The sequence below is a fragment of the Taeniopygia guttata genome, chromosome 6 (genome assembly GCF_048771995.1).
Source record: "Taeniopygia guttata chromosome 6, bTaeGut7.mat, whole genome shotgun sequence".
In the NCBI taxonomy this organism is placed as follows: Eukaryota; Metazoa; Chordata; class Aves; order Passeriformes; family Estrildidae; genus Taeniopygia; species Taeniopygia guttata.
Window position 1 is genome coordinate 35,685,213 of NC_133031.1, and position 13,441 is coordinate 35,698,653.

The 13,441-nt window shown below is 46.2% G+C and overlaps 1 protein-coding gene across 1 annotated transcript in view; it reads left to right on the forward strand.

Moving 5' to 3' along the window:
- The window catches only part of MGMT (O-6-methylguanine-DNA methyltransferase), a 139,920-nt gene that overhangs the window by 120,076 nt on the left and 6,403 nt on the right, over positions 1-13,441 (forward strand). Inside the window, exon 5 of the mRNA XM_072931360.1 lies at positions 11,928-12,067. Coding sequence (XP_072787461.1) covers positions 11,928-12,067 — 140 coding nt within the window. The remainder of the gene's footprint in view (positions 1-11,927; positions 12,068-13,441) is intronic.

A 13,441-nucleotide genomic window follows, 5' to 3' on the forward strand; every position in this document is an offset into this window, starting at 1 on the left:
TCCTTTCCTTTCCTTTCCTTTCCTTTCCTTTCCTTTCCTTTCCTTTCCTTTTCCTTTTCCTTTTCCTTTTCCTTTTCCTTTTCCTTTTCCTTTTCCTTTTCCTTTTCCTTTTCCTTTTCCTGAACATCTTGTAGCCCTGCAATGATGACCAATAATCTTGCAGGACCAATTTTTGAATTTTAGAGCCCATGTCTCACTCTTCCTTCATGGCAGCTCTGGATTCTGTGTCCTGAGGTGGGATTTGAGGTTCTTGTTAAGGTTTGTCACTTTATTTCTCCAAATTTGCCCAGTTTGTGCTCAATTTTGCTGCCCAGTTTTGCACTCCCAGGTGCAGCTGATGATCCTGACCAAGACCTCAAAACGAAGGTCCCGGTGAGTTGGAAATGTTGGTGTTAGTGAGCTTAATTTATGGGAATGAGGTGAAAATTGTGCTTTATCAGGGTGTGTGAGCTTTGAATCCTTTACCTACACCTTTGGTTTGGATTCCCTGATATTGGAGTGACACTTGCAGCATATCCCTAAATCTGGGAGGTTTTTCTGCAGAACCTTGTTCCAGTCTGTGACCAGAGGGTCCTGCCTTCCCATCAGTGTAATCAGGAAAATGCATTTATTTTTATTGATTGATTGATTGTTTGATTGATTGATTGATTTATCAGCAAATCCTCTGATTTATTTAGGAACTGTGGGCAGGTTTGGGTATCTCATTAACAGGACGAGTCAGCCTGTGAGGCTGCTTTTGTGTTGAGTTCCAATAATGCAGATTGAGGTAAATTCACTTTAATTTTTATTATTTCCTCTGGAGAAGGAGAGGAGTGACCTCCCCAGGGCTGGCAAAAACAAGAACTCCAAGAAAGTGGGGGAAAGAGAGGTTAGAGGTGGGACCTGGAGGTGCATTCAGTGTACACCACCAGGGATTTCTGAATTTTGGGTCAGGTGTTGGGCACTGGTGACCTCTTGTCACACAGGGCCATGAGGGAGAGCAGCTCAAGCTCTGTCTGCAAGGTGCAGCTGATGAGGAGAATTTTGAAGCAGCCCAGGTGAAGTTCTTGGTGAGTCCCAGCTCCCTGACAAAGAGAAATAGAGGCAAGCCCCTCATTTATTTCTATCTTGAATGGGGAAATAGAAATTTAATTTTCTGGCCCAGTCACTTAGAAATTGCAGCTGAGCTGGTGCGTGGTGTCTCTGGAAGGCCCATTCTGTGTCTGTTCCAGAACAGGAGGAAGGGTTGTGTGCAGTAAATAATGATAAAATATGGCCAGTTAAGCTGAGTTTGCAGTGATAAGGCAGTGGTTGAGTTTCTGTGATCTGCAGGTCTCTTGTATTTATGTCTACAGCAGTTCCTATGTGGATTTAAAATGTCCATAAAGGCAGTAAAAGGTTATTTTTACCTACTTTGCACAATTTCCTGCTCCCAAATTTGATGTATTTGAAACAAAGCAAAAAATATTTGGTCCTGGAATGAGATTTTGAATAGGAAACGTTAGCCTGGAGAAGATGTCTGTCCCTGATCATTCAGCCTGGAGTTAAGGCATTGTAGAAATACCAACAGGTCTTTGTTGGTGCCTCAGGCTTGAGTTGCAGATTTGGGATCTGTGTCTTGGTCTCTGCCTCCTCTCCTAAACATCTCCATGTTCCCTGCAGTGCCCAGGTAGGAGTTCAGACATCCCCAAAACAGAACTGTGAGTGTTTTGCTGATTTTAAGCTGCTTGTGTTCATATGGAGAATGACTTATGGAAGTCTTGCTGTCTCAGAGCCTGTTGGGAGGAACTTCTCCATGAGGTGCTGCCAGGAAGCTAAAAATACATCAAACCTGAATTTTCTATTAAAGTGATAGTATTAAATAATTAGTGATTTTCACCATGGCACTCCCTACTTCTAAAGCAACATTTTAGTGCTTAAAATATACTAAATTGTTGCTTTTTATTGGCCAGTGGCATTGGTGGCACTGGGCAGGCTACCACTCATGCCAGGTATTTTTGGGGTACCCTGGAAGGGGAGACTTGGAATATTTATTTCAGTGGACAAATGTGAAAATTCTGGAGGGAACAAGAAGGCTGAAGGGGTTCTGCCTCTTCTCAGAGGTGTGAATAAACCCCCTGAGGGCTCAGTCCTGTTGGCAAAGCATCTGAAATACGTACAGTGAGGAAATTTGGGAAGTGCAGAGGTGGGGATTCCCAACACAGCGGATCCAAACCCAAACCCGTCATCTCCTGCCAGGTGATTGAGGTGCAGGAATTAAATATATGGAAGAAATTCTTCCCTGTGAGGGTGGGGAGGGGCTGGGATGGAATTCCCAGAGCAGCTGGGGCTGACCCTGGATCTTTGGCAGTGCCAGGTTGGAGCAGCCTGGGACAGTGGGAGGTGTCCCTGCCATGGCAGAGGTGTCACTGGATGGGTTTTAAAGTCCCTCCCAACCCAACCCAGCCTGGGATTCCATCATTCCGTGCCCCTGCTCCGAGGCTGGCTCTGCTGCTGAGAATCCCCTCCATAAATACCCATCTGCATATTGGAGAGGCGCAGAAATGTTTCATGTTTATTTTTTGCTGCTCTTTGATATCATTGCAAAGTGGATAAATGCCTTCCATCACACCCGGCGTCGCAGCACCAACAATATTGAGATATATTTGAGTGCATAAATGGAGCAGCCTGGCAGATCCATCACTTTGGCAATGAGAGTGGCTGGAGATTCAGGGGAGGCGTTCGGGGCTCCTGGGCTGCCTCAGCGCCGGCCCCACAACCAGGGAGATTTGTCACCCGCGTTCCGCCTTCTCCCCCGTTTGCCAGGAACAATCCGAGCGTTCTGCTCCCTTAATTGAAGATTAAGATAGTGAGATGTGCAGGAGTGATTAAAGAAGCACTTGTGGGAGAGGGGAGGCAGCAGCGTTTGGGGCTTAGTGAGACCTCCCAGGCTCTGCTGGCGTTCCTTCTGGAGCTCAGCGCTCAGCCAGCCCTCCCCGCCTCCCTCCTGCTCGCAGCCTCCGAGCTGCAGACCTTTGAGGGAGATGCTGGCAGCACCTCACCTGTCCACAGCTCAGGAACCTCTTCTGGGAAGCGTGGAAGCCTCGCTGAGCAGGGCTGAGTGTTGTTGGCTGGAAAGGAACACTATTGCACATCCAGAGAAGGCGTGCACCAGCCTGCTTGTGATTCTGTTTATTCAAAAACAGGGTGGAGAAGAGCCTGGCTGTTCAAAGGTGGCTTAAGCCAGGTGAGCACCTTCTCACCACTGCTGCTGGCCATGGGGAGAGGGGACCCAGCTCCCGGGCACGGGGGCTCATCTGAATAGGTGAGAAACCAAAGTCAGCCGCGCAATTGGAGCTGGATTCCATCACTCACCACTCAGTCACAACTTCTTTTGAATTCCTCGGCTGCCCTGAGGCAAAGGCTCAATGTTGATACTGAGATTAATCCCAAAAGAGCCCCTTATTTCTCAGCAGAGAAATTAAAGCTTGCCAGTTTTCCTTTCACCTGTCCTTCTGACAGCTCTGTCAGTAATGATATGCCTTCTACATGGTATAATCCCCATCCTATGGTAAAGAATAATTTATTAAGAAATTAAGGGGCTTAGCTCCTCTCTGTCGGGTTGGTCTTCAAAAGTTGGCTGATAGCAGAGACAGCATGATTATCAATGAAAAATTATTTAACAGTACCTTGGGGCTTTTTTAGACAAAGCCTAATAAGTCACATGGGTAGATATCAATCAAATTTATCCCCCTTAGATTTAGTAAATATTCCCCGAAGTTAAGTCAAATTATGTTGATTATATGGCTCCTCTCCTTGCAGTTCAGTGTGACTGTGGGGCACAGTCCTAGTTTAGGGAGAAGCATATTTTTAGCAGCACAGCAGCAGCGTGACATGTTTGCTAATAAAGCTGACACAGTTTCTCCCCGGCATCCCGGCAAGGCCGGCGGGAGGCGGGTGACAACGCGCTTTGTCCCAAGCTGTGCCTTGCTGGGACTCTGGCAGCCTGGCCCGTGTTTGTGTGTACCCATCCCCGGCACCCTCATGCATTTTTAATGGCTATTAGTGTGTTTAGCATAAGGCAGGAGATGAAACAGCGGCGCGTGGTTCCGCGGGCTCTTTTGTTGTCTCTGCGATGCTCAAAGCAAGGTGTGATTTGACATTGCCCTCGCTGTCGTTTACGATCTGGGCATGATGAAGGGACATCAACGTCTGAAAACATCGCCTCGCGTGCATTGATAAAGTTGTGTCATTTTAAATCAGATTTTCTACCTTTTTATTGTTTTGATAACAAGGTTATGCCCTGGAGGAGACACATGCTCCCGTGAGCTGGGAAATGTGTGAAACAAGTTTGTTCCGTTCTTCCCGTCGCGTGGGCTATTTCAGGAATATTATTATCACATGTCTATTAAACTTTGGAGTGTTTCACAGAAGCCATTTACAAAGCAGAAAATCACCTTTTTTTTTCCCCTATTCTTATTTGGATCTAGCTGAAAATGTAGTGAGAAGGGAGTGTCAAACAAAGCAGGGGTTGCTCTTGTCTGTAATTAATTTCATTGCATTGGGTTATGAGAAACTTCAGTGTTTTTCTCAGGTGTCGAACAGTTCACCAGGCAATTGCAAATGGTGGGAAAAGATTCCTTGGGATGCTGTGCTGTGAGCAGAATAACAGGGATTTAGGCACAAGTTGGTACATTTGGAATATAGAGTGCTTTGGGTGGGAAGGGACCCTAAGGACCTTTGCATTCCAAGCCCCAAATTTATATTTTCATATATAATTCAAATTTCCAGCCATTTCTGGTCTAGGCCCACCGTATCAATCCCTTTGTCAACTCGATTATTTAAGTTCTCAAGGTTGTAGGGGTTTTTTTTTTTCCTCCTCTGTTTATGTAAATGAAATATTAAAATAATTGACTTGGAAAAACGCGACATATAAAATATACACAAAATATAAATGCTGCTGCTGGAGGTGGGGAATTAAAGCTGAGCCTGACTAAGCTTCCTGTGTGCCTCAAGTGAACAGATCTGACCTTAGCTCCTCCTGGAACCTGTTTACTTCAGGCTGCTCAGTGCTGAAAGGTGGGAGATGGAAGCTGGGGAGGGGTTTTGTGGTTTGGATGCTCACTGGGGTGGTCATACACATGAAAAATTCAGAGTTGTGTCTCCAGCAGCAGTGCTGGCAGCAGGCAGCTTTACTGTGGGAAAGATGCAGATGGAGGAATAGAACCACAGAATTGTTTAGGCTGGAAAAGTTCTCCAGGACCATCGAGTCCAACCACCCCAGCCCTGCCCAGGCCACCACTGCCCATGTCCCTGGGTGCCACATCCACAGGGCTGTGACATCTCTCCAGGGGTGGGGACTCCAGCCCTGCCCTGTGTGTGGGAATCCAGAGCATCCCTCTGGCTGCCCTGGGACCCTGGCAGGGGTCAGGAACCCCCCTGGACAGAGCCCCCAGAGACACTGGCTGTGATCTCTGTCCATGGAAAAGAGTTTTCAATCTTACAGGATTAATTACAAGCTCTGAGTGTTTGATATGAGTAATAATTAAGTGTGGCACGGGTGCAAAAGTAAAATTTTAGGATTCTAGATGAGGGGTCCAAAGGGGACAAGATGGAGGAAATTGGGTGTGCCTTGTCCTTTTTCTCCTTCTTCATGCCCTCCATGTTTCACTGTGGTGTTGGCATTTTTCTGTTGGTTCAGGCTGGGGACACACTGTCCAACGTAGGTGACAGATATTGGCACGTTATTGTAAATCCAGCACAGGTAGTTTGTGGTATTTAATGTTTGTACCATCCCACTGAGGGCAGAGCCCCACACGCTGCCCTGCAGGACAGAGCTGCGGCAGGGCAGCAGAACATGTTAGAGATAAACAGAATAAACAACCTTGAAACAGCACAGACCAATTATGGCTTCTGCTTTGGCAGTGGGGCTGAAAGACAGAGACTTTCTACAATCTCAGAATCATCAATACTTCAGATTCCGACAGCCCTGGGCAGCCCTTTGGGTGAGAAATTTTCCCTAATCTCCAACCTAAGCCTTCCCTGGTGCAGCTTGAGTCTCCTTCCCTGTGTCCTGTCCCTCCATCCCTTGTCCCAAGTCCCTCTCCAGCTCTCTTGATGCCACTTCAGGCACTGGAAGGGGCTCAGGGGTGTCCCTGGAGCTGGAGACTCCCAGCCTGGCTCCAGAGGGGCTCCAGCCCTTGGAGCATCTCTGTGTCCTCCTCTGGGCTGGCTCCAGCAGCTCCACATCCTTCTGCAGGTGGGGACTCAGGAGAGTGGAGCAGAAGGACAGAATGCCAAGGAGGAGGCTCCAGATCTCTGAGTACAGGCGTGGTGAGGGAAATTCAGTGCAGGAAAACGGGCTGGGTTCTCAGGAACCGCCATCAAACCGATGTCGCAGAAAAATAAATTGATTTTATGCTTCTCCCCATCCCTTCTGCAGTACAAACCTTGGCTGCCACAGTTTGTTGGCTGGGAAGAGACTGGTATTTCCTCTGTCTCTTCATCCAGAGCATCCTGGAGCAGTGGCAGCTGAGGAAGATCCGGTGGCTCCTTGATGGAACCACAGCACTGCTGCTCAGAGCCTCCCAAAGCACCTGCCAGGGGGTGCTGGGACACCCAGCAGGGATTTGGCCATTGCTCTGCAATTCCTGCATCCACAGCCTCCCAAATCCCAGCCCAGCCTGGCTAGGGGTGTCCTGGTTTTCCAAGCCTGGCATGAACACTCAGCTGAGATGGAGCTGCTGCTGCTGAAGGAGTCATGGTTTGAATAAAGCCTTGTTTGGGTTTGGGTTTGGAGGTTTGGGTTTGGAAGTGGGAATCTGGGGGGTTCCAAGGGCCACTGCTGAGCATCCAACTGCTCATTTCCATCAACTCTAAAATTCCACCTGCTCCTGCAAGTTGTAGTAAACTGCTCGTGAGGTATTGTGTAAAAAAATGGGTCAGAATATCAGTTTTTGCTCAAGTTACACACCCCCTGACTTCCAGGGAGTTTAACTGCAGAAATACTGCTGGATGAGCTCCAGGGAGAGTTCCTCGCTTCTAAGGATAGAATTTGGCCCCACAACCCACACAGAAATCTGAAGGGAGCTGTGTGTAAAACTGTGTTAAAGCAGGGATAAGGAACAGCTCCCACTAATTGGGTTTTAATGTAGCTCACACCCAGTGTGAGCCAGCCTGAACGTTCAAGGTGTTAAAAGGAAACATTTTGGTCCATTTTTCACTGAAGTGGTGCAGAAAGACAGCAAGTTTCTACATTATAGTCGTGTTTCTGTGTTATTATATCACGTTTTGCAAACATGCATACACAGGCAATACATAAAATCTTAATAAAAGTGCCTGATATTTTGATGGAATCCCAGCCTGGTTTGGGCTGGAAGGGACCTCAAAGCCCACCCAGTGCCACCCCTGCCATGGGTTGACACCTTCCACTGTCCCAGGCTGCTCCAAACCTGTCCTACCTTGTTTGGACACTTCCAGGGACGGGGCAGCCTCATAAAAAGAGCAAAACATTTGAATTAAACAATTATCTCTTCACGTATCACTTGCTAGGTCAGTCTGTGGTAGGGTGACAGGTTTAACATGGCTTTAATAATAAAGAAGCCTGAAAATTGCTAAAAATCTGCTGTCTTGCTTGGATGGATGGTTTATACCATTTATTGTCAGGACAAGTTCTGCAGTGTGAGTGTGAACCTGTTCTTCCCAGGTCCAAGAGCCAGCTGGAGTTTTGTGGCTCAGGTGGGAGCTGCTGCTGCAGTGGGAACTGCTGTTTTTTAGGAAGATTTGGGTATTTTTCTACTGTTGTGCTTGAAAGTTTTGGGGTTTTGTTTTGTTTTGTTTTGTTGATTTTTTTTTTTGTTGTTTTTTTTTTTTTTTTTGCTAATAGAAATAACAGTGAGAACCAATGAGTGAAAAAAAAACACCAAGAAAAGTTGTCCGTGTAGTACCCCAGGCAGGCTGTGAAAAAGCTGCCGAGGAGGAGCAAGTGTTTATAACTGTCTTTGCATTTGCAAAACTCTGGGGGAAAAGCAAACAAACAAAAAGAAAAGCAGGAAAAAAAAAAAAAAAAAACAGCACGACAAACAAAAACTAACATTCCCAGCAATCAGGGTTGAGGGGAAGGAAAAATCGGTCTGTCTTTAATTCCTCTTAATCAAAGAGAATAAAAGGGTGGGAAATCAGGCTGTGGGGGTTTTAGAAGGTGAGATACAGGGGGACAGGAGGGGACTGGCACTGGTCCCTCTGCTCTTCCCTCATCCATCCCAAGTCCTGAGGGACTGAGCCCCTCACCAACCCCAAAAATCCTTGTTAGAAATTAGATAAAACATATATCTATATGGTTAAATAATATATAATAGATACTATTTAGTGTAAGATGTCCCTGCTTATTGCAAGGAGGTGGAATAAAGTGATTTTTAAGGTCCCTTCCAACCTAGACCGTTCCATAATTCCATGATTATTAGTTAGAAGTGTATGATTTTCCTTCTTTGGACCAATTCCCACCTTCAGTTCCACTGTTAAAAGTTACAATACAGCTGGTGTTCAAGTCAGATTGATTTTCTCTCCATTATCCCCATGGATTTAACATGTTTGTGTGGAGAATTAAGGCCCAGTGGGCTGGTAGGAGGGACCTCTGAGCATTTAGGCATTAAAACAGGTTCAGGGTAATTTACCTGAAAATATTCTTCCCTGTGAGGATGGGGAGGGGAGGGGATGGTGTCGAGTTTTATCTTCTTTTTTTCTTCAGAGAGGTCCCATTTCTAATTGGCGTCCTCCTCACACAGGATCACCACTAATGTCGATTCTTTATTTCTTTTGCTTCTTCCAAGGTCGGGATTAAATGTGTGACAGGGTATTTCTTGTTGGGACTCAGATGTTTATCAGTTCTTGTCTCTGTCACAGTCTCACAAACCCTGAGTTCTGCAGCACTTCACTCCAACAAAGTAAAAATGGAGCCCATCTCTCTCTCTACGAGGCCTTTTAAGGATAAACTGTCCAATTAAGAAATGGCACCTAAATTATTTTCACTTTTAACCCAAAAATCAACCACCTGTGCCTGCAATGTGAACTTTTTATCCAATTACACAAAACCACCCAAACCCATGGAGAAGAAGGTGGAGAAGGTGGAGAAGAAGGTGAAGAAGAAGGTGAAGAAGAAGGTGGAGAAGAAGGTGGAGAAGAAGGTAGAGAAGAAGGTGGAGAAGAAGGTGGAGAAGAAGGTAGAGAAGAAGGTGGAGAAGAAGGTGGAGAAGAAGGTGAAGAAGAAGGTGGAGAAGAAGGTGGAGAAAAGGTGGAGAAGAAGGAGCAGCCTCCACCATAAAACTTTCATCTTGCTTTATATATATTGCTATATGCTAAACCCCTAAACTCTATGTTTTCCACCCTGTGATATTACACACTTCTACCCAAACTCCACCCCCACAATCCCAGTTCTGCCATTCCATTTTGGAAGCTGCTCCACGGCCCCAGGTCAATGCAGAGTTCTCCTGGGGGTCAGTGCCTGCCAGCACAGAAAGTCTGGAATTCTCAGCAGCCAGGGCTCCAGCAGGATGAAATTCCAAGGCCAGGCTGGGATGGTGGAAGGTGTCTCTGGTGGTCAGGGGCTCTCCTGGTCACCTGGAGGGTTTTTTTGCTGGCCCCATGTGCAGGTGGGGGCACAGGAAGGACAAAACCTTGTGATGCTCCTGCTGATCAGCCTCCCCAGGACATGGAGTTCTCGTGGAGCCAGAGAATTCCTGTGTGTTTGTTTCCATGTGGGGATTCCAGAGCACTTTATATTGATATTTACAGTGTAAAACGTTGGCACACCATGAAAACTGGGCAAAGTTCAGCCACCTCATCTGGGCAGGTTGTGCTCACAGGCACTCAACTGCAGACGGTTCAATAACAGGATTTGGCACTGCCTCTTCGAGCTGCTTAAACTAATTAATGCCTTTGCTCCCCGCAGGATGAAACTGAGTTTTCAGATACATTTCCAAAATGATGTGCCTGATTGCTAAATATTTCGTTCTTTTGAACTCTTCACTTCACGAGTGTTTTATGTGGGAGCAGAGGCGTGGATTTCTCCCATGAAAAATGGAGAATCTGTGCCCCTGTGTGAGAGGAGGATCATCTGTGTCCCTGTGCCAGCCTGTCCTCGGGAATTTGGGCATCCCTTGGGGCTGTGCTGGTGCTGGGGGGCTCTGCAGCTCTCCCTTCCTCTCCCAGCTGCTCTGTGTCCAGCTGCACTTTGCTCCATTTTCTCCCTGGTTCCAACAGCTCCCCAAAAAGTTTCAGGTGCATCCCACCCCAACCTGCCAAAACTAAGGGTAAAAAAGGAATTTTCTGGACTGGGTGTTGGGCATTTAAAAGGTGCCATGGGGCAGTGACTCCCCAAGACCCCTGAGCAGGGGGGTTGTAGCTAATCCTGCCAGATTAAAAAGGTTAAGAAAATAATAAGGACCAGCTTGATTTGAAATAAACCTTTCTGAAGGACTCACAGTAAACAAAATCTGTTTGCCTAAGGAAACCCTCGTAGCAATCAGCCAGTAACGCAACTGCTTGTGCTAATGAACCCAAAGCTGTTAATGTGGTTTCTTCAGTTAAATTGATTCATGAATTTTGAAGAGAACATTATCTAATGAATTTTCTTTGAATAGAAAGCAATTAAAAGGACAAATCAGTCTGATTAACCCCAAAGTCACCCTACTGCCACAAATGGTGTACAGTTTGAAATTATATCATAAAAAACTAGAGCAGATTTGCTATCTCTTTGCCCTCTACTAATCCATGTAAATTAATGAACAACAAAGTTAATTTCTTTGATGACCCTTTTCTCGTATCACCTGGATTATGCTGATGTTTAATTTGCTTAATGTTATAATAAAGACTAAACAGATTTTTTCAATGAAGTGATTATCATTCCCTTCAGTTAAGAAGAGATTTTTATTATTTAACACACACATAACGCTGTATGGGTTTGCTTTAAGAACAAAATCACTTTTCTTTACCTTCTTATGGAAGGTAATCAATGTCTTTTTTGACAACTAAAGAAAGAAAACATTTTTAATCTGTTTGTTTCTTTGCCAGAGTGGGAGGTTGAGGCTCTCAGCTGGGGGAAGGAGTCGCTTCTCCATTTTTTTCCTTTTTTTTCCCCCCTTTTGCAGTCACCAGCTCACTTTTCTCAGTAAGTTATCCAAGAGTTGGCTCTTCAGAGCTTTTCCAAGTGCCTTGGAGGAGCAAGAGGTGTTCAACCCACTCAAATCCAATCAGGACTATCCCTTTTCCTTCCTTGAAACAATCCTGGGCTGGGTAGCACCCTGAGATGCCAAAGCAAGCCTCTCCTAATGTATTTGCTTATTCATTATTTCAGCAATTGGAACACTTCAAGCAATTTGCTGTCGAATTAAAATTAAAATAACAGCCAATACATTATATTTTTTCCCCCTGTATCATTAAGGATGTGCAGGACATTCAAGGTCACAGCTAGTCCTTACATTTGGCGGTGCTGAGCAGTAGCTCGGGGGTCCCCACTATGAAACGCAGGCAGGCAGGATAATTTGGAGTTTGCTGGCTCTAGGGCGTCTCTGCCACGTCCCAGCTGAAGTTGGAAATTAGCTGGAGATGCCAGGCCTTTGTCAGATAGGTACAGCCACTTATTCCATCCCTTTTAATTTGACTCTATGCTAATTTATACTCCACCAATTTAATGGGAAAAGCCACATTGTGCAAGCTAACAGGATAATTGTACTCGAAGCAAATTAAAAACATAGGAAAATCAAAGCCTTAAATCCTTTTTTTATAGTGATCAGTTACTCCAAGCAGTCTCTCCAATAATCATGTATTTAAATGTAGTCATACAGGGCACCAGAACAGGACAGTGCACCATTTGAATCACAAAACTGCCATTGAGTCTTGCTTTATGTTGGGTTTTTTCACTGTTTCACCCTAATTTCTCCATCCAAGCCGTGCTCTCTCCCTCTGCCTTGCAGATTCCTTCACCAGGCAGGTGCTGTGGACCCTGCTGAAGGATGTCAGGTTTGGAGAGGCTGTTTCCTACAAGCAGCTGGCAGATCTTGCTGGCAACAGCCGGGCAGCCCGAGCCGTGGGGGGAGCCATGAGGAGCAACCCGGTGAGTCCACAGCACCTTCCAGCCCTGAGCTGCTGGGGGATGCTGGGTTTAGAGAGCTCTGCAGCCTGCATGTCATCAGGTTAAATTTATCTGCTCTGAAAACTGGTCTGCCATGAGGAGTAAGGTCAGTAAGTGTTTTTAATCAGCAATAATGCACAGCCTGCTTTAGTGTGATTGATGCCCTACTGTTTATGGGGTTGGGTTGGGGGAGAGACACTTCTGTTACTCACCAGCCTCTGCACAGTTTGTTGGTCTCAAACTTCCTTACGTATTTTTAGGTTGAGGAAGTCTTTTATCTTCCACATGGACTTAAGTTGGCAGATTATGGGTGCTTTTGGTTGTGTTAAAAACATCCAAAAGCCACTCTGGGATAAATACAATTCTGAAAACAAGGCCAGCAGCACCCTGGGACAGTGGAAGGCGTCCCTGCCCATGGCAGGGGTGGAATGGGATGAGTTTAAGGTCCCTTCCAACCCATACCAGTCTGGGATTCTGGAGATGAGTTGCCTGAATTTGAACCAGATGGGGAGAGCAGCACTCTAGCATAGGCATGTGGATTTGGGGAAAAAAATGTTCTTATGCTGAGTGATCTGTGTGTGTTTTCCCTTTTCTTTGTCTGGGTTTAGCTTTTGGGTGGTTTGTGCACCTGAGTCACCTGGGCTGCTGTGTGAAGCTGCTGTGGTGTTCAGGGGGTGCTGTGTGGGTTGGCATCAGCCCCATCCTGGAGGGTCTGGGGGCTCAGCTGGATGTGCCTGCGCTGTTTGAGGAGCAGTTCCATCCCTAAACCCGCCCAGCCCAAGCACCCCAGAACAATTCAGCTTGGAAGGGACCTTAAAGCCCATCTCGTTCCACAGTTCCCCAGGGGCAGCACCCAGCCAGGGACACCCACACAGTTCCATGTGGGGCTAAGCTTTGAGCCCACCCTGTCACTCGCAGCATCCCTCCCTCAGCTGTCCCTGTGAAGCTGCTCCTCTCAGCAGTGTTTTGTCAGTACCCCGCATTGTACTTGACAATACAAACTATTTTAATATGATGGAATGCTTTCCAATATAATCTGGTGTACATTAAGATAAGGCAATCCAATGCAAACCTACAGGAAACAGTTCTCAAAGAATAACAATCCAGTGTTGTGCAAAAGGAGATGTAATTGCCATCGCCTAGAAATGTACCCAGCTTTGCCCTCAGGCTGCAGTGGAGCAGCAGCATCCAAAGTAGCAGTAACAGCAGGTTGTGGTGTGAAAATTCCTGCTTTTTCCCCTGTGAGGAAGGATGAAAATAGTTCTGAAAATATACAGCAAAGCTCCTGCAATTTTTTTAAATGGGGTCCTAGTTATTATTGCCATTTCCCAGCCCATACTGTGGCTGCAGTGGTTT